This window comes from Mesocricetus auratus, unplaced genomic scaffold, assembly GCF_017639785.1.
Source record: "Mesocricetus auratus isolate SY011 unplaced genomic scaffold, BCM_Maur_2.0 Super-Scaffold_100010, whole genome shotgun sequence".
In the NCBI taxonomy this organism is placed as follows: Eukaryota; Metazoa; Chordata; class Mammalia; order Rodentia; family Cricetidae; genus Mesocricetus; species Mesocricetus auratus.
In genome coordinates, this window is record NW_024429194.1 from 24,652,145 (window position 1) to 24,673,872 (window position 21,728).

Sequence of the window (21,728 nt, forward strand, 5' to 3'; positions counted from 1 at the left end):
AGGATGGGGAGGGGTAGCAGGACACAGTGGATAAGGGGGCCGGAACAGGAAGTTGAAAGATCATGTTTCTGTGTACATGCCAGAAGCAGGGAGAGCAAACTGGAAGTGGGGTGAGGCTATAAACCCTCAAAGCCTGCCCCCAGTGACATACTTCCTCCAGAGAGGCTCCACCTCCTACAGGTCCTGTAACCTCCCTAACAGTACCACCAATCAGGGGTGAAGTGTACAAATACATGAGCCTAAGGGGAAAACGTCCCATTCAAATCACCACAGAGGAGGATTAGGTGTTCAAAGTCAGCTTCAGCTGCATAGTGAGTTCTAGAACAGCCTGCATGCATGAGACCCAAGGGCCCAAATGTGTCTGTGAAATGATTGTTGATCGACCTGCAGTGGTGGTGCACTCCTTTAATCCCAGCACTAGAGAGGCAGAGGCAGGCAGATGTTCAAAGCAGGTGAGTTCAAGGCCATCCTGGTCTACAAAGGAAGTACCAGGACAGTCAGGACTGTTAAACAGAGAAGCCCTATCTCCGAAAAAACAAAAACAAAGTCGGGCATTGGTGGCACACCCCTTTAATCCCAGCACTCGGGAGACAGAGGCAGGCGGATCTAGACCAGCCTGGTCTACAAGAGCTAATTCCAGGACAGGCCCCAAAGCCACAGAGAAACCCTGTCTCGAAAAAACAAAAAATTTGACAAATGTCTATGACATTATTGACTACTTCAATTGTCATTGGTCTTAAGACTAAGGCAGGGGTCTGGAGAGATGACTCAGAGGTTAGAACCCTTGATCTATCAGCTCCCAGCACCTTTGTGGTGGCTCACAACCATCTGTTCCCAAGCAAGAGTCATAATGAAGTCACTGGATCTGGGTTTTTTTTTTTTTTGAGGGGGTTTTGGAGACAGGGTTTCTCCATGGCTTTGGAAGCTGCCCTGGAACTAGCTCTTGTAGACCAGGCTGGTCTTGAACTCACAAAGATCCACCTGCCTCTGCCTCCTGAGTGCTGGGATTAAAGGTGTGTGCCACCACTGCCCGACCCTGGATCTGGGTTTTATTGTTCTCTTGTCCCAAGAGTGTGGAACAAGTGTTCTTTATTATTGGGCGTGCATGCTTTCATGCATGCATGCATTTGTGTGACTTGTGGAAGTCAGTTCTTTTCATTTTGCCAGAATGGCAGTTAGCTCTTGGCAATGCCTGCTGGCCATTCACAAACCATTCATAAGAAACAAGACTAAGCCAGAAAGTTTGGAATGGAGTTCCCGCCCCACCCCTTTAAGGTCTGTACTTCCTAAGTGCAGAGGGTTTACAGCATTTCATCTGACTTGCTCGTTTACAGACCATAAGTGACTGAGGGAATCCTCAGCAAGCAGCAGTCCCTTAACTGGAAATCCACACAGTTATCAACTTAAGGCCAGCAGCTGTTATCCACTTAATGTTCCTGTCTGTACTGCAGCTAATGCCTTCCCTCTGGCTTGTAAAATCACCCTGACTCGTGGCTCTCCTTTCTTTTTCTGCTTCTCAAATGTCTTAAGATGTTTCATAAGCATGCCTAGCAGGAAAGCTCGCCTCTGGAGCCTTCCTGCCTTGTGGGAAGCATCGCCTGCTGATCTTTCATATATCAAAGGGCTGTCAGCAGCAAAACTAGGAGTCTCACATGTTCCATTATGGGTCACTTAGTCACCCATCTGTGGCATAGCTGAGTGAATATGAATGTGTAACAATTAAAATGTAGGGTTGGAGAGATGGTTCAGTGGTTCAGAGTACTGGCTGCTCTTCCAGAGTTCCTGTAATTGAATTTATTTTTTAATGTATATAAAGAAATAGCTTCAAACTTATGGTACCTCAATTTCAGTTACTCCCAACAATTCATCCAGATGTTCATAACAATGGGTTGATTTTATGTTATTTATATAATATATATTTAATATATAGCATGTGCTATATAAAAATATATTTAGTATGTAGTAAGTCTTAGACGTTAACCCAGTTGTTGTCATTAATGTCAGAACTTATTAAATAAGTTTTTACACTCATATTTCAAGTTATGCACCAGGTAAGGAGCTGGAGAGGTGGATGGGTGAGGAGTTGGGATCAGTTCACAGGCCCCATCTAAAGTGACTTACAACTGCCAGCAGCTGCAGCTCCAGGAATTTCTGATACCTCTGGCCTCCACAGGCACCTGCACTCACATGCACATACTCATAATACACAGACATACATATAGTTAAAAACAAAGTAATGAAGCTGGAGTGATGTGCATGGCTTAAAGCACTGGCTGCTCTTCAGAGAACCTGGGTTTCATTTCCAGCACCCACAGATATTTCATACTCTAAAACTCCAGTTCCAGGGGATCTGACACTCTGCTGGACCCTGCAGGCAACAGGTGTGCACATAGTGCACATACATACATGCAGGTAAAACTCTCATACACATAAAATAAATAAATACTTTTTTTTCTCAAGACAGGGTTTCTCTGTATTGTTTTGGAGCCTGTCTAGGACCTGCTCTGTAGACCAGGCTGGCTTTGAACTCACAGAGATCCGCCTGCCTCTGCCTCTTGAGTGCTGGAATTAAAGGTGTGTGCCACCAACACCCGGCAAATAAATATGTTTTCAAAATAAATCTTGCTGGGTGTTATAGTACACACCTTTAGTCCTAGCACTTGGGAAGCAGAGACAGGTGGCAGGTGGATCTCTGTGAGTTCCAGGCCAACCTCATCTACATAGCAAGCTCCAGGCCAGAAGAGGCCACATGGTAAATTAATAAATACGCAAAAATAAATCCTTAAACACATATGCACATAGCAAATAAGGCTGGTTTGTAACTGAATGGTAGAGCACTTGCCCAGTGCAATACTCACTCTTGATTATCAACTTGGAAGAGTCGAAGTCACAAGGAGACAAACCTCTGTAGAGTTTCTGGGTTGATTTGACTCAAGAAGAAAGACCCACCCTAATTGTGGGTCTGGAGGAAGCTGGCTGAGCATCAGTGTTCGTCTTTCTCTGTTTCCTGATGACAGACACAATGTGGCCAGGCACTGTGCTGTCCTTGATAAAGGAACCCCTTTAACCCAGGCCCAAACAAACCTCCCAGTAAGTTGTTTTTATCAGGACTGGTCACAGCCGGAGAAAAGTAACTAAGGCACCCGGCACGTGGGAGGCACCAGTCCTTTAGCGCAGAAGAAAGGGAGCTCACAGGGAAATGTTATTTTCGTGTGGGCTAAGCAGGGAAACTCCTGAGAGCTCGATTATTTTAATTATTATTCTGTGAGTGTGGGCAGAAGTGTGCCGCAGCCCTTGTGTAAGGGTCAGAGGACACCTTTCAGAAATCTGCTCTTTCCCTGCTCTCCCCACTGAAATTTCTAGAAATTGAACTCAGGTCGTCAGGTTTGCACAGCTAGCTGTTTTTACCCACTGAGCCACCTCTCCGGCCCTAAATTATTTTTTAAGTTGGAAAGCCCTACTCAAGTGTAGCACTCGGTAACTAAAATGATGACAACTATCCTGGATCTCTACAAACTGTCAAAAATGCACATCCCAGGGGTCTGGGGATTCAGGTCCAATGTAGTGCACCTACCTAGCATGCATGGAGTCCTGGGATTCAGGTCTGTCCCTCAGCACCTAATAAACCAAGCAGGGTGGCAGATGCCTGTTGTCCCAGCATTTGGTAAGAGGATCAGAATTTCAAGGTCATTCTTGGTTATATGGGCATAAAACAAAAATATTGCAGCCTGATGGTCTTAGAGGACTGGGAGAGAAAACAGCCCCTAAGTGTGTTGAAGACGGTCCTTTTAAGTTCTGTTTGCGTTGGGTGCTCTGTGGTCTGAGTGTGTTGAAGACGGTCCTTTTAAGTTCTGTTTGCGTTGGGTGCTCTGTGGTCAGATGTAGGTTATCTTTGTGGGAATCCTTTTCCAGTGTTTCCTTTAGAACTGGAGTCAAGCTGAGCAGTGGTGGTACACAGGAGGCAGAGGTAGGTGGATCTCTGAGTTCAAGGCCAGGCTGTTCTACAGAGTGAGTTCCAGGGCAGCAGGGGCTACACAGAGAAACCCTCCAAAACAAAACAAACAAAAACTGGAGTAAAAATCTCTGATGTGGGTCAAGGAAATGGTTCAGTGTGTACTTGCTACCAAGCCTAACAACCCAAGTTCCATCCCCCAAACCCATATGGTAGAAGCAGAGAATGGACTCCAATAAGTTGTCCTCCGACCTCTGCTCCAACACCATTGCACACTCACCCACGAAGACATGCACATGCATGGTGCGTAAGCAAATGTCTATGTGAAACTTAACCTCATCTGCATAAGGAATCTAGAAGACCAGGAGGAAGACAAGAGGCAAGGGTAGAAATTACTACCAGCCTGAGAGGGTGTGGCCAAGGCAAAGGGCCAGCCATCACACATGGCCCCAGTCAGCTGGGGATAGGTAGGAAACTCATCATCATTGTGTGTGTGTGTGTGTGTGTGTGTGTGCTTTCTCTCATTTTCAAGTCTTTGCTTATTCCACACATTGTCAAACTTCATGTAAGGCTGAGGGAATGCATGCCAGGTGGAATCCTGTTAGAACACTGGCTGAAGGCTTGTTTTGTAGGCAGAATGAGACTGACTGCTTGTTTCCAGTCTAGAACCATCTGTTCTCTGATGAGAGTATGTCCACCTGCAAGGTTTGTATACTTTAAGATTGTTGGGGGCACAAAGGTCCTTGTGCTCACAGATCTTAAAGGAAACCAGAATATTTATCACTCAGGGGTGCCTCCTCAGTGGACAATAAACGCTGTGTTACCTCTCCTCAGTAAAACACCTGCATTCCATCGGGAAAGCTGAAGTGGATGTTGTTAGTGACCTGGTGACCTTTGCTATCCGTAGAGGCGCATCTCATCCAACGCCTTAGAATGATTATCCAGACTCTGCCTCCCTAGACCTTTATCTTTAGCTCCCAGTCAATAGAACCCATCCTTAGGGGAGGTGTCACATGTGCTTTATGGCCTGCTGACCTCTGTGCTATCTTCTTCGGTGACCACACCGGATCCTGGATCTTTTAGCTGTAGAACCCACCTTCATAGTTCCATGTACTTTGTAAAGGAGATGCTATGTAGGCACCCCTTAAGCTTTATTATGCACCTAGAATTGGAATGATTGTAGCCTGGAAAACCGTTTTCCAAATTCTATTGTATTTAAATATGCTTACAATTAACCGCCTGGTATCAGACTTCTCGAAGTTTGATCCAGGTTGACTGAGTCAATCCAAACAGGCTTTTCATTCTTACCTCTATTCAGGTTGACTTTTCATTCTTACCTCTTTTCAGATTTCCGCCTGCCTCTGTAATCTGCAGAGACCCCATCATAAGATGTTTTGGATTTGCCTATGTCATTACAATTTGTGTTTATTTGTTTATTGGGGGGTACATGTGTGGAGATCAACAACCTGTAGGAGTCTGGTCTCTTTCTATTCAAGTGGGTTCAGGGGCTCAAACTCAGGTTGACAGCTTTGGCCACTGAGTCATCTAGCTTCTTTAAACAGCCCTAGTGATGTTTTATTTAAATTTTGTGGGGGGACACTGAGACAACAAGGAGCCTCTAGTGAGTGCCTTTTCCACTGCTCTGTGGCAGGACCCTTCATCGGCTTGTTCATTAACACCTGCGGGTGCCGCCGGACAGCAATCCTTGGAGGGCTGGTGAACTCCCTCGGCTGGGTGTTGAGCGCCTACGCAGCCAACGTGCAGACCCTCTTTATTACGTTTGGAGTGGCAGCTGGTAAGCATGGTTTACAATTTGTGATTTCAGTGTCTTGTGTATTTAAATGATGAATTTAACTGTGGAGAAAAGAGACCCGTTGAGACATTCCGCTGACGGTCTAGAGAGACAGCTCAACAATTAAGAGCACTTGTTCTTGCAGAGACACGGGTTCCATTTCCAGCATCCACATGGAAGCTCAGGGCCATCTGTAACTCCAGTTCCAGAGGTTTGATACCCTCCTCCAATCTCTATGGGAAACACACACACACATATACAGCCAGCTTTTTTATTCAGCATAGCAAGCCTTCTTGTCCATGAACCTAGGAAACTCTTTAATAGATACTAAGTGTCCCTTACTTGTGAGACACTCACTTACACCTGTATCTGACTCCCAAATAGAACAAAATTCAAACTTTAATGCCAGCTCCTACATGCTAGGGTTTCTCCTTTGAAGAATGGGAAAGGGGGGATAATGACACAAATTTAAGTGAGTAAACAAAAATGCTAGGGAAATGAAGACATTCTCTCATTAATAAATATATGACTAAATGTGAATAATGGAATAGTCACTTATCTTTTTCTCCATTCAGATGAATGAATTAGCACAAACCACAGGCAGGTCAAGATTCTCAGAAGCCAATCTAGCACACAGGCAGGGGACAAATTAAAACTGAACACCATGTAGAGTGATTTGCATTCTGCAAAATGTATTTGCAGCCATAATTTCCTTTACCCACAGGTTGTGGGGTTCGCACAGTGAGTAGTCCATTTCTTTGAACCCTGTGTTCTGGTGGAGCTGGTCCTGCCTGACTCTGTGGGAACAGAGCTAGCTCTGAGCCTCCTCAAAAACTGAATCAGTGTTGAAAGCAATTTTGATCAGGAAAGCTGGATGTAGTGGCACACACATTCACAGCATTTGAGAGGCAGAGGCAGGGGCATTGCCGGAAGTTCGAGGTCAATTTGGGCTACATAGAGATTTCAGGTCATCCAGGCCATATAGTAAGATTCTTCCCAGAAAAAAGAAAGAAGGAAAAATTCCAGTGCTCAAGAGACGGAGGCAGAAGGATCTCTATCAGTTCAAAGCCCTGGTCCACAGAATGGTTCCAGGCCAGCCAGGGATACGCAGTGAGACCCTGTCTCAAAAAGCAAAAAAACGAAGTGACAAACAAAAGAAGGGATCCAGATGTGTGGTGGTATAACTATAATTCTAGCCCTAAGGAGGTAGAGACAGAAAGATCCAGAATGCAAGGCCATTCTCAGCTATCTAGACAGTGAGTTCAAGACCACCATGGGCTACACAAAACCTTGTCTGAAAAAACAAAGCAATGAAAAAGTTATTTTGGTTGGGATTTGGTGGTACATAGCATGTCTGTAATCCTAACACTTGGGAGCTTGAGGCAATGCAATGAAAAGTTTAAAATTAGTCGAGACTAATTTCTGAGTTTATCTCAGAAAACAAACAATATAAAAACAAAAGTTTAGTAGAGAATTATGTCTATTTATTTCCTTATTTCTGTTATGAGATGGGTCCTTATGTATCCCCAGCCTGGCCTGGAATTTGCTGTGTAGAAGAAAAGGACTTTGAACTTTTAATCTGCTCCCATCCCTGCCTCCACCTCCTGAGTGTTGAGATTGAAGCAATGTGCCACCGAGCCTAGTGTATTTTTTCATTCCTGCTGGGCAAGTGCACTTACCACTGAGCTGCACCCACCTGTGTCCTCCTTTTGTAACCGCCTAATATTCATGTGACATTAGGCACATTAGACTCATCACTGAAGCTCCTTACACCTCAGTTTCCTTATGTGCAACTTGGGGGGCAAATTGAGAGTGCCAGACCAGCACATTGAAATGACTGAAGTGATTCACATAAAATGCTTAGCAAGATGGTACATACTAACGTGCTTGGTAAATGTTAGCTGACACACAAACACGGTAGCATATGTGTAGCATGAACATGACATAAACTCAAGTATATCCCTTTCGACGAGAGGAATGGGACACCTGGCATCAACGTGCTAGCGAAATGACACACAGGTAGAGGTACCTGCCTACGACAGGTATGAGCCGGGAGAGCCTGAGTAGCTCTGAGTTCCCCAGTGGAAGGAAAAACTCCTAAAACACTGGTTCTCTGCCTTCCTAACGCTGCAACCTCATATTGTGGTGACCCACCAACCATAAAATTATTTTGTTGCTACTTCATAACTGTAATTTTGCTACTGTTATGAATGAATGTAAACATTTTATATGCAGGATATCTGATACTCAACCCCTATGTGAAAGGGTCATTTGGGCTCCAGGGAGGTCGTGACCCACATGTTGAGAATCATTGTCCTAAATGTTGTCTTTTGTCTTTTGATCTCCACATGTGTGTTATTGATTGTGTATGTCTGCACTCACAATCACATCATATAATAATAATAATAATAATAATAATAATTACTATTACTATTGTTTTAAGAAGAGATTAGAAATTTTTGTTTTGTTTTGTTTTAATTCTTTTTTAGGAGGGACAGGGTTTCTCTGTGGCTTGGAGGCTTTCTAGAACTAGCTCTTGTAGACCAGGCTGTTCTCGAACTCACAGAGATCCGCCTCCCTTGTCTCCCAAGTGCTGGTGTTAAAGGTGTGTGTCACCTCCGCCCGACTTTGTTGTTTTTTGAGACAGGGTTTCTCTATGTAACAGACCTGGCTGTCTTGGAACTCACTCTATAGACCAGGCTGGCCTGCATCTGTTTCCCAAGTGGTGGGATTAAAGGCATGTACCAACACCCCCTGACTAGGATCAGAATTTCAAGACCATTCTTCTTCTACAGATTCCAGGCCAGCCTGGGCTACAGGAGACCTTGTTTAAAATAAGCAAACTTATTTTGTGTTATCAAAATCCAAAGTAGGACAGTGTCACAGAACAAATCACCTAGTGTCTTAAACAAATTCAACAAAATAAACTGCAAGAGGTATTGGAGTGGGGGTGAGAAAAGATTTAAAATTGGCATCAACAAACAGCAATGTGTAAAAGCCTTGCTGGATTGTGGTTTAAACATACAAGTTGGAGGGAGTTGTTTTGTTTTTTGAAAGAATAGTCATTTATGAAACACCTAGAAATTTGAGTGCCTTCAGGATATTTAGTGGTATCAAAGGATTATTTTTTCCAATAAAAAACGATATGAGAACTATGCCATTTAAGTGATTCCTACATTTGGAGATTTATACTAAAATATGCACACATGAGATAATATATTCCTGATTTGCTTCAAAATAATATGTGGTATTTACAAAATTGGCTGTGAGTTGAGATTTGTTGACGTTAAGTGATGGCACGAAGAGTCATTAAATCATTCTGTTTCTTAAAGCTTCCCTGGGTTTGATTTAAACTGTTCCATTGGAGGCTGGAAAGATGGCTCTGCAGTTAAGAGTGCTGGCTGCTCTTCCAAAGGACTGGAGTTCAGTTCCCACCTCCCGCACTGGGCAGGTTGCAACCTCCTATGACACCTCCTCTGAGGACCCAATGCCCTCTTCAGGCCTCCAAGGGCACCTGCCCAATACACACACACACACACACACACACACACACACACACACACACACACACACACACACAGCAGATTTTGAGTTTTGTTTTGTTTTTTGAGACAGGATCTAATGTAGCCCAGGCTAGCCTCAAATTCTGTGTCCAGGCAAGGATGACCTTGATATTCCTACCTTGCCTCTGAACTCTGGGATTAGTGGTGTGTGTCACAATACCTGGTTTATGTAGTAATGAGATCAAACCCAAGGTCTAGTGAATGCTGGACAAGCAATTTTTGTAAGTACGATATTGGTATGCAAAATGGATCTCTTTTTTAAAAGATTTGTCTTGGGCAAGTGAGATGGCTTAACAGGCAGAGGTGCCTACCACCAAACCTGATGTCTGAGTCAGTCCCTGGGACCCACGTGATAAGAGAGAACTAACCAACTACCATAGGACCAGAGAAGAGAGCAGCCAGTTGAGGAAGAGGGTATGGGGTAGGGGAGGAGGGGTTTCCTTTCCCAGCAGTGTGGTCCAGGTGGCATTGCTGATGTCAGATGGGCTGGGAGCAGAGGGCATGAGTGTAGTCTGTCTGACGGTTACATTTTGTAGCTTCTGAAGGGGCAAGTTCTCAAAAGTCCACACTATCACAGAAATTGGTTCGAATTTCTCATTTCTTAGAGGATCAAGCTAGGGTTTTAGATAAACAGTCATGTAGATATTTTATCATGTCTGTATTTTTACTTTGCTAATTTGCATATAGATGTTACAGATGGTCCAAACTCAATCAACCCATACAGAGATGTGGACTTGGTGATGGACCATGTAACAGCCCTAGCTGTCCTGGAAATCACTTTATAAACTGGAGATCCTCCTGCCTCTGCCTCCCAGGTGCTAGGATTAAAGGAGTGTACCACATGCCCAGCTTCTTTTTAATATTTTAGTTTTTTAAAACATATTTTTATTTCATGTTTATGGGACTCTTGTCAGCATGCACATCTGCGCTACATTGTGCAGTACCCTCAGAGGCCAGAAGAGGGTGTCGGATCCCTGGAACTAGAATTGAAGGTGGTTGTGAGCCATCATGTGGGTGCTGAGAAGCAAACCAGGGTCCTCCACAAGAGGAGCCAGTGTTCTTAACCTCTGAACCATCTCTCCAGTCCCTGGATTTCTAAGTCTTACTTTATGTGTATGAGTGTTTTGCCTGCATGTGTGTATATGGCCACCACAGAGTTCAGAAAAGAGGGTGGTCAGATCCACTAGAAATGGTTACAGCTGCCATGTGGGTTTCAGGAATCAACCCAGATCCTCTGCAGTAGCAACAAATGCTCACAACCACTAATCCATCTCTCCAGTCCCTTTCCGTGTGTGTGTGTGTGTGTGTGTGTGTGTGTGTGTGTGTGTGTGTGTGTGTGTGTGTGTGTGTACCACAGTTCATAGGTGGGAAGGTCAGAGAACAACTTGCAGGATTCAGTTCTCCCCTTCCACTGTGTACATCTAGGAGCTCAAATTCAGGTTGTCAGGGTTAGCAGCAAGCCCCTCCATCCTGTAGTTGTCTTGCTGGCCTCTGTGGGCTTTTGTTCCTTTGTCTATTTTACAGTCTAAGAAATTGGTCCATAGTCTTGCCCTCACTGACACTCGGGAGGCGTAGGGACTCTTACTACTCTAGCTGGAGGCGTGACTCTGGAAGAGTGGGATCCTAAAAGAACGAGGCAGACTGAAGTCTCATGCAATGACCATCTTTATTTGGGGCACCAGACAGTTTATATCCTGGGAGTATTCTGAGGGGTAGGAAAGTCATGTGAGCAACATTCACTAGTGTTCAAGCTGTGCACAGTCACAAGGGCAGCTTGTGCTTGAAAGCATCGTTCTGAATAATAATGGATGGGATGATGGGTGACCTAGAGTAAACCTGTCCCTAGGGTTACACCTGGGAGGGGCACACAAGCTCCTTCTAGGAACCACCATGTTATGGAAGGAACAGAAGTTACAGCACTGTTGTTTACTTGGTTAACTCACAAGTCCTCAGAAATTCTCACCCAGCTTCTTTCATGCACAGTACTCCCACAAGGGACTGGTCACTTTCTTTTATTTGATTCTGCCTGAGACAGGGCCTTCATAGGTGAGGCAGATCTCTGTGAGTTCGAGACCAGCCTGGTCTACAGAGCAAGTTCCAGGACAACCTCCAAAGCAATACAGAGAAACCCTGTCTCAAACAAACAACAATAAATAAGTAAAAATAAACATTTCTTCTTTTTTTTACACACATACATACTTTTTTTTCTTTTTTGGTTTTTCAAGACAGGGTTTCTCTGTATAGTTTTGGAGGGTATCCTGGAACTCACTCTGTAGACCAGACTGGCCTTGAACTAGCTCTTGTAAACCAGGCTAGCTTCGAACTCACAGAGATCCGCCTGCCTCTGCCTCCCAAGTGCTGGGATTAAAGGCGTGCGCCACCAACGCCTGCCTCCCCCCGGAGACAGGGTTTCTCTGTGGCTTTGGAGGCTGTCCTGGAACTTGCTCTGTAGACCAGGCTGGTCTCGAACTCACAGAGATCTGCCTGCCTCTGCCTCCCGAGTGCTGGGATTAAAGGTGTGCGCCACCAACACCCGGCTGCCCTTTCTTTTTTTAAAGTTGATTACCTCAGGTGCTTTTTCTACAGTCTGGAAAGCTGCATGACACCACTGGTGATCTTTATGTAGTATGAATGCTGACTGTACCTCGTGCTTTTTTCCATCTTACCTGCAGGCCTCGGCAGCGGGATGGCCTACCTGCCAGCAGTGGTCATGGTGGGAAGGTACTTTAAGAAGAGGCGAGCCCTGGCCCAGGGCCTCAGTACCACAGGGACAGGATTTGGAACATTCCTGATGACCATTTTGCTGAAATACCTGTGTGCAGAGTATGGCTGGCGGAATGCCATGTTCATCCAAGGTGCCATGTCCCTGAACCTGTGTGTCTGCGGGGCACTCATGAGGCCCCTCTCTCCTGGGAAGGTCGAAAACTGCCCAAGAGAGGAGGAGCCCTGTGCCCTCCCAGCTTACTCCACTGAACCTGTGAAATCAGGACCACTGGGCATGACTGAAGAACAGGACAGGCAGCCTGAGAATGAGGAGAATGTCTGTGACCTTCAAGCACAGGAGTGTCAAGGTCAAACCCATCCTAGGAAAAATATGTGTGCTTTCCGAGTTCTGAAGACAGTGAGCCAGATCACTGTGCGAGTCCAGAAGGGCTTTGGGGACTGGTACTCAGGCTATTTTGGAACAGCCTCGCTCTTCACCAACCGCATGTTTGTAGCGTTTATTTTCTGGGCTCTGTTTGCATACAGCAGCTTTGTCATCCCTTTCATCCACCTGCCAGAAATCGTCAGCTTGTATAACCTGTCGGAGCAAAACGATGTGTTCCCTCTGACCTCAATCATAGCAATACTTCACATCTTCGGGAAGGTGATCCTGGGGGTAGTGGCTGACCTCCCCTGCATCAGCGTCTGGAACGTCTTCCTCATGGCTAACTTCACCCTTGTCTTCAGCATCTTCCTTCTGCCATCGATGCACACGTATGCGAGCCTGGCTGTCATTTGCGCCCTGATTGGGTTTTCCAGCGGGTATTTCTCCATCATGCCTGTGGTGACGGAGGACCTGGTTGGCACTGAGCACTTGGCCAATGCCTATGGCATCATCATCTGTGCCAATGGCATCTCAGCTTTACTGGGACCACCATTTGCAGGTGAGTGCCCCCAAGGTACCCAGAGTTTAGAGTGCATGGTGGGGAGGGCAGGCTGTGTCCCTTCCCTTACAAAGTCCAATGTCAGAGCTAGGCATCATAGCACTTGCTTGTGATCTCAGAACTTGAGAAATTTAGGTAGAAAGAGCACCGCTAGTTAGAAGTCAGCTTAAGCTGTCTCAAAAAAAAAAAAGTCCAGATGTGGTAGTACACACCTGTAATCCCAAATGTGAGGATACTGAGGCAGGAGGATTGTGACAAATTCCAGGTCAACCTTAGCTGTATGATCAGACACTATCTCAAGAAATCAATACCAGGGGCCTGTGACTCAGCAGGTAAAGGCGCTTGCCACCAAGCCTGATGAGCTGTGTCCAATCCCCAGAACCCATGTGGTGGGCGGGAAGAACAGAATCTTGTAGATTGTCCTCTGACCTCCATGTTTGTACTGTGACACAGACCCATACACATACAAACATACACACACATTAAATACACATACAAACACACACACACATTAAACAAACAAAACCTTTAAAAGAGAAGAAACCAAAAGCAGTGCTGTGATATGTCTTGGTTGGTAGAGTGTCTGCCAAGCACACAGGATGCCCTGAGTGCATCATACTCTGGGTGTGGTGGTCCATGCCTGAGTGCATCATACTCTGGGTGTGGTGGTCCATGCCTGAGTGCATCATACTCTGGGTGTGGTGGTCCATGCCTGTAGTCCTAGCACTTGAGAGGCAGAGGCAAAGATCTAGAGTCCAAGGTGATCCTTGGCCACGTGAGACCCTAGCTCAAAAAACCACCAAAGGGCATCCAGACTCGGGTCTAGCTTTGTGTTTGTTGCCTGTTGCTGCTCAAATAAGCTGCCATAACCATTATCAAAAGTCTAGCAGAGAAAATGTAGCCTACTGGCTGGCCACTACTGTTGCACACAACTTTAATCCCAGCACTTGAGAGGCAGAGGCAGGGGGCCCTATGAGTTCCTGAGAAACCAGGGCTATATAGAGAAACCCTGTCTTTTAAGAAAGAGAGAGGGAGGGAGGGAAGGAGGGAGGAAGGGAGGAAGAAAGAAAGAAGCATTCGTCTCAAGTTCTGGGAGAAACCCTGCCTCAAAGGAGCAGATGGAGAGAGAAGGAGTTACCCACCCAGCACTGTCTTATGAGTACTTACAAGCACTCAACACACACACACACACACACAAGTGCATTCACATGTGCATATGTTCTCACAAAAACACTAAATATACTTTTCACATATACTTACATAAATATGTTATGAGAGAATTTTAAGGCCAGGCATGTTTCTGTAAGCCTGTAATCACAGCACTTGGGAGGTAGAGGCAGGAGTATCAGGAGTCTAAGGCTAGCCTGGGTAACATATGACCCCATCTCAAAACAAAGCAAACAAAAACACTACCACAACAGAAATAATCAAAGACAGAAGTCTCTGTGGGTGCCTACCCTCACTGCTGTGGGGACTCCAGGCTAGTGTCCCATCCATCAGGTGGGAAGGGCCTTCTCTCCAGAGGTCGGAGGGGCCTTCTCTCCCGAGGTCGGAGGGGCCTTCTCTCCTGATGTTTGTTGTTTTCTCTCCTCCCACTGATTCACACACTAACAGTGAAGCACATTCATTGGCTGCCTGCATAATGTTTAATAGGTCAAGAAACTAAGGTCACAATGTGATTCAGGGTCAGGGTGCCTGGCAATAGGATCAACTAAATAACCACATTCAATTCTTGCTAGACATCCCAAATGGGCTTGAAATCCTACTTAATGTGCAGCGGAGAAAATTACTTCTCCAATTACCTTTTCTTTTTTTTCAGTAAGTGGTTTCAGAAACAAACGTTGTTTCCCATTTTTCAGAGTGATTTCTAGTCTCATTTAAGAACCTGGTACAATTTAGTGCCACATTAGACATCCAAGTGTTTCCATTTAGGGAAAGCATGCAATTCAAGACATTACACAGACACGGCATTAGACAACACCAACTTCTGTCTAATTCATTAGATAACATTACCCGGCATTCACTTCTCCTTAAAAGATCTCATGGTAGTAGGTGATTTTTCTACATGTTTCTAGAGTACTTTTCTAACAAAATCCAGCCAATTAGGTCTGGTTAGCTGAGTATCTACATGCATTTTCAATGTTGCCCAAGAGCTGGGAGCAATTGAATTGATATGACACCTATCCGTCTCATTGAGACACTCAAATGAAAAGGGAAGGCAACTGACTAGGGAGTCAGGTTTTACTTTGAAGCTATTGCTTTGCAGTAATGGGTGAAAGAATTGCAAAGGCCCCAAGTTTCAAATCAAAGAGCAGAGATGCCAACCAGGAGTGATGGTGCCTGCCTGGTCAAGAAATGGCACCCATCCTCAGCTGCATAGGGAGTCCATGGCACAGTGATGGAGCACTTCTTGGCAAGTGTGTGGCCCTAGCTAGGTTCAGTCCCCAGTATGGGAGTGAGGCTGAAGAGATGGATGGTTCAGTAATTAGGAGCACTTGCTGGGGCTGCAGAGATGACTCGGTGGTTAAGAGCACTGGCTGCTCTTCCTGAGGACATGGGTTCAATTCCCAGCACCCACATGACAACTCAATACTGTCTGTAACTCCAGTTCCAGAGGATCCGACACCCTCACACAGACATAAATGCTGGCAAAACACCAATACACATAAAAATAAATAATATTAAAAAAAAGAGCACTTGCTGCTCTTGGGGGGGGGTTAGTTCTTAGCACCTACGTCAGGTGACTCACAATCACTCCAGCTCCAGAAAACCCATGAATGACCTCTTCTGGCCTCCATGGGTATTGAACCCAAGGCCTCTTCCAACACTAAACAAGTAAGCGATCACCACTGGGCTACATCACCAGTTGTCTTTTTTTTTTTCCTCTTGGGGACAGGATCTCACCATTCATAGTGCCAGGAATGCACTATACATTCCAGCCTGGCCTCAAACCAACAGAGATCTAGATACCTTGCTTCTGCCTTCCAAGTGCTGGGATTAGAGGTCTGAGGCAAGCTTGGTTAGTTTTCACTCTGAGACAGGATCTCCTTAAATTGCCCAGGCTGACTAGGCAAGGACACTGCAGCCCCGGCAGACCTTGAATTTGCATTCTTCCCATAGCTGGATTGACAGACCTGTGCCCCACATGCTGCCCTGATCTTCTAACTTTCAGGTTACAGGCAGTCCCCTCGAGGTAGACAGAGCCCTCGACAGCAAATGTCTTCATTTGCACATGCTGCCATCACTCATATGAGCCCCATTGACAGCAGCTGGTGTCCCTGAGCAGAAGTTGGCCGGGGTCTGTTGAGATGTCGCAGCTTTCAGATTCTGAGGCTGAATCATTATTTTTGGATTATGTGTTTAATCTTAGATTGCAGATGGAAAAAGGACAGGGCATTTACTAAGCCACATGTAAAGAATATGACCTTTATTTTTGCCTTCTCTCCATTGTTACTTGCTCTTTGTCCTTTGTTTTGTTTTTTTGAGACAGGCTCTCTTTGGGTAGCTCTGGCTGGCCTGGAACTTGCTATGACTAAGCTGTCCTCAGACTCACAGAGATCACCTTTCTCTGCCGCACCTCTACTGTCTCCTATTTTTAAGTCAAATATCACATTTAGTAGGGATGATGGGCTGACTTAGGTAACATGCTTACCGCATGAACTCAGCATGAGGAATGACCTGAGTGAGGTCCCTGGGACCCACACAAGGTGGAAGGAGAGAGCTCACTCACTGCACAGAGTTGTTCTGTGACCCCCACGTAGCACACTAGTGCCATACACAAAGTTCACACACTTCCACAAAAATAAGTAAAATGAAAACAGAAAATAAAAGCCAGGCTTGGTAACATACACCTTTAATTCCAGCACTTGAGAGGCAGAGGCAAGTGGATTTCTGTGAGTTCTATGGCAGCCTGATTTATGTAGTGAGTTTCAGGGCTACGCAGTAAGACCCTGTCTCAAGAACAAACAAAAAAACTATAGAGTAAAGAATAGTGAAACAGCCGAGCGGTGGTGGCACATGCCTTTAATTCCAGCACTTGGGAGGCAGAGGCAGGTGGATCTCTGTGAGTTCGAGGCCAGCCTGGTCTACAGAGCGAGTTCCGGGACAGCCTCCAAAACCACAGAGAAACCTTGTCTCGGAAAACCAAAAAAAAAAAAAAAAAAAAAAAAAAAGAATAGTGAAACAACGCATAGTGAATCTGAGACCAGCCTTGAGTATAGTATGTGAGATCTTGTATTTAAAAAAATTCTGACTGAAGCCTGTCTCTGTGGCCCAGGGTGGCCACACGTGCAATGCTGAGTTCCACCACCAGCATCAATCACAAAGAAAAGTTAATAAATTGGAGGGGCAGTGTTGAACCATGGCTTTAATATGTGCCAGGCAAGTGCTCTACCACTGAGCTACATCCCCAGCCCAAACCATTAAAAAAATTGACTCAGACTGATCTACGAGTTCCAGGATAGCCAGAGCTAGACAGACAGAGGAACTATCTTGAAACCACCACCCGCCCCCCCAAAAAAAGAAAAAAAATTGAAGTAGCAATAAATGCCTGGTTTATAACTTTGAATTTTGTCTTAAACTGTTATACTGAATATATCTGTATTTTTTTCTGTTTTTGTAGGGTGGATCTTCGACATCACACAAAAATACGATTTTTCCTTTTATATATGTGGTTTGCTTTACATGGTAGGAATACTCTTTTTGCTCATTCAACCCTGTATTCGGAAGATAAAACAATCCAGACGAAAGTACACAGACGGTGCGCCTGTTTAGTGCAGCTTTCTTGTGGGTTCTCCTCATGCCTACCTCACCTGGTCGCTAGAGGAATGCTCTGTATGGTAACCAGTGGTGTCACTTGTTAATGCCATTGTTATTGTTTCTCTGAGGAGGTGGTAGAAGTGATTAAAACTGCGTGTGTTTTAGAGATGATGGTGTTTATAGCTCATTAAATAGTTGATGAAGATGCCCTGATGAAAACTGTCAAGCCAGGCATGGTGGCAAATGCCTGTAATCCCAGCTCTAGGTGGAGGCAGGGGGATTGAAGGTTCAGAGTTAGCCTCTGCTATCTAGTGAATTCCAGGCCACCCTGGGCCACATGAGAACCTGTCTAAAAAGAGAAAAAGAAATAAAGAAAAAAGGAAGCCCCCACCTTCTCTCTCCCTTCATCCCTTCTCTTTTCCTCTCTCCCTCTCTTCCTCTCCTCTTGTCATCTGATGGGACTAGGGTTTTATATTTTAAAAAAACTGTAAATAAAAGCTTTGCAACATAACCACTTCTTTGTAAGGTAAAACCAAGAGTCTATATTTCCATAAAGGGTCCAGATATACAGGCTTTAAGCATAAGAACATAACTGAGTGTCAGAAATTAATTCTTACAAGGAGTTCTTAGTATGCTGATATACAAAGGCAGGCTATCAATTCAAATGTATGTAATTTGTGGGCTGGAAAGGTGGCCAGGAGGCACTTGCTGCTCTTTTAGCAGACCAGAGTACACTACGAGCATGTTGGCTGACAACCAGCTGTAACTCAGTTCCAGAGGCCACTGCACACAAGTCGCACATACAAACACTCAGAAAACACACACACACACACACACACACACACACACACACACACACACACACACACACAAAATACAAAAACAAATCTTTTTTAAAAACTAATACAATTTAGTACAATTTTAAAACAGCTTATATTTTTATGAAAGAATTCTGTAGGTAAGAAGTACAGTTTCTGACTCTTCCTTTAGGAAATGAAATTGGTCATCCTTGTAACTCAACTGATCATGTCCTAGAAGATGAGTTCAGCAGTAAGCTAGATTGATGTTCTTAGCAGTATGTGTGTTTCTTAGTGCATATGACTTTGCACCAAGGGCTATGATTCAGACACTTTGATTCATGTCTTAGAGTAAACCATCTTTTTTTTAAAGAGCTGGGCAGTGGTGGCACACTCCTTTAATCCCAGCACTTAGGAGGTAGAGGCAGTTGGATCTCTGTGAGTTCAAGGCCAGCCTGGTCTATGAAGTGAGTTCCAGGACAGCCAGGACTACACAAAGAAACCATGTCTCAAAAACCAAACAAAACAGAGTCAAGCTGTGAGGTTACAGATGGCTTGCCTTGTGAGTGTGCATGTAGCCGACACTGGGACAGTGGTGCCAAACAGCCCAGCTCTGGTGCCTCTTGCCATATGGATTATTCACTTGTCTGGACTGGGCACAATTTTGAAAATAGTTTTCTTTGTAGGTTTCATACATGACAATGTCTGATCTGGGACATCATAAAATTCAATATTCTTCCTTAGCCAAGATCTCTATTTTTCTAAAGCTAAGACATTTTCCAATACAAAATGTTCCTCCCAGGGTCATTCTGAAATTTCTGACTGCCTTACGTATTTATGCCTTTAAATGACTTACATGTGTACGTGCTGGTTTGGTGGTGTGGCTCAGTGATAAGAGCACTTGCCTAACATGGTCAAGACCCTAGGATTCATCTCCACACCATAAAGCAAGAAATTTCTGACTCGCAATTTGCTCATCAAACAAAACTGCCAGTGTCTTGGGGCAAATTTACCTAAAAGGAATCCACCCCAGTCTCAATTATCTTTGATAATTAAAGGCAGGAATGCTACAGACTGGAATTGTAGAATACTCCCAAGATCTAACTTTCAGTCAGAATGCAAGGGGAGCTTCCCAGACTTTAACAGGTAATTAAATGAACAGTTTCCTTCTCCACTGTCTCCTGTCCTAAGGACTAGTAAAAGGACTGGACAGTGAAACCACCCAGATAAAGTAGCATTGGTAAGCAGGCTGACTAGCAGAAAGGAGCCCCACTAAAGCACATTTGATTTTCCCTCCAGCGATGTGAGCATTGCCTGGAAGTTAGATGATAATGTAGCTGCCATGATCCATTTGGCTTAACACAAAGACGTGTTTGGTTTTTGTTTTGTTATATTTTGTTTGAGGCAGGGTCTCGTTATTTAGACCATGCTAGCCTGGAAATCATAGTGGCTTGCCTTCCTCTGCCTCTCTGCCTCCACCCCTGTCTGTTATCATCATACCAGTAGCACAACTTGATATTTTAATAAAGGTGATATTAGCCAGACATGGTGGTGCATACTTTTAATACCAACACTTGAGAGGCAAAGGCAGGCAGATCTACAAAGTGAGTCTCAGGACAGCCTGAGGTATATAGTGAGACTCTGTCGCAAAAAATGAATAATATTCTTTAAAGCTGAAACAGTGATATTTATTTTCATGTTAAATGTGTGTATTTACAAGTAGGAACTGTTAAACATGCTATGTATTTTTAAAACTACATTACTTCACTACTCTCATTGTCTGCAACATCAGTTAACAGGAGGCAGTGTTAAGAATGCTGCATGGTGCTATGGCCCGTGATAGGGGATGCCTGTATTGTTTGCTATGCATCAGAGATACAAACTTTCCACCCGCTGACCCAACTGGACTTGCATCGTTTCTATCCGTGGACTTACTTTGTTTGAAGGAGCAGTGGTTTCTACTGAATCAGTGGTATCTGCAGGACTGAAGCAAGACCTGCTTGCAAAAAACAACAACAACAAATAAACAAAAACAGCTCCTGTCTCTGTTCACACCTGCAGTGTCCTGAAGACATTCTCACATCATATGCTTCATCGTTTGCCCTTTGCATACCTGTGTTGTTATTTACTTGTAACTAAATAAATGCTGTCCTCTTTAAAGTGACCAATGAGTTTCTATATAAAACCAATCTCTCTCTCTCTCTCTCTCTCTCTCTCTCTCTCTCTCTCTCTCTCTCTCTCTCTCTCTGGCGAGTGTGAGCATGCATTTTGTGTGTGTGTGTGTGTGTTTAACTTTGAAGAGTGCGGGGATTACAGGCAGGCATCGTTTTGTACAGAACTACTTATAGAACTACTCTTGGTATATACAAAACTACTGGAGAACCACTCTCAGTGTATTTAAGAATGAAACATTTCACTGGGCAGTGGTGGCACATGCCTTTAATCCCAGCACTTGGGAACTCTGAGTTCGAGCCCAGCCTGGTCTACAGAGCTAGTTCTAGGACAGCTAAGGCTATTACACAGAGAAACCATGTCTCGAAAAGCAGAAAGAAAAAACCAAAAAGATGAAACATTTCAATCAGTTTTAGATCTCTGTCCTCATTCAGTCATGTTCCTTCCATTTATCTGTTTGATTGATTAATTGTCTGAGACAGTCTTATTATGTAGCCTCAGGATGGCCTTGAACTTAAAATCCCCCAACCTCTGCCTCCCAGGTTCTCATGAGCATGTGCCGCCATGTCTGGCCTCCTGCATTCACTTTATACTGTATTCTGGTCAGGTTCTGTCTACAGAGCACTCAGAGATGCTATTTTTGTCTTTCAGCTAACTCTTCTTTTCCAATAAACAAGTGAGATCTAGGATTCTGTGGACACAGGCAGGTTGATACAAAAATCCCTTGCAGGCCGGGCAGTGGTGGCGCACGCCTTTACTCCTAGCACTCAGGAGGCAGGTGGATCTCTGTGAGTTTGAGACCAGCCTGGTCTACAGAGTGAGTTCCAGGACAGGCTCCAAAGCAATACAGAGAAACCCTGTCTCGGAAAAAAATTTAATAAAAAAATTTTTTTAATCCCTTGCAAGCCCAGGTAAGTTCCTATTACAACCACCAAGTCTGACAGAGACACAAAGGTTGAAGGTAATACTCTGTTACCTGTTCACATGGAAGCTATAATCAATAATATACAACATGGGAAGAATTTTAAAATGATATTGAGGGCTGCA

General features: G+C 44.6%; 1 protein-coding gene across 2 annotated transcripts in view; it reads left to right on the top strand.

The window, feature by feature from the left end:
- The window catches only part of Slc16a14 (solute carrier family 16 member 14), a 27,137-nt gene extending 6,464 nt beyond the window's left edge, over window positions 1–20,673 (top strand). For both annotated transcript variants that reach the window (XM_040753166.1, XM_040753168.1), the window contains 3 exons: window positions 5,604–5,747; window positions 11,980–12,954; window positions 17,576–20,673. In XM_040753166.1, coding sequence (XP_040609100.1) covers window positions 5,604–5,747; window positions 11,980–12,954; window positions 17,576–17,727 — 1,271 coding nt within the window. In that variant the 3' untranslated portion in view covers window positions 17,728–20,673. The remainder of the gene's footprint in view (window positions 1–5,603; window positions 5,748–11,979; window positions 12,955–17,575) is intronic.
- The last annotated feature ends 1,055 nt before the right edge of the window (window positions 20,674–21,728 follow it).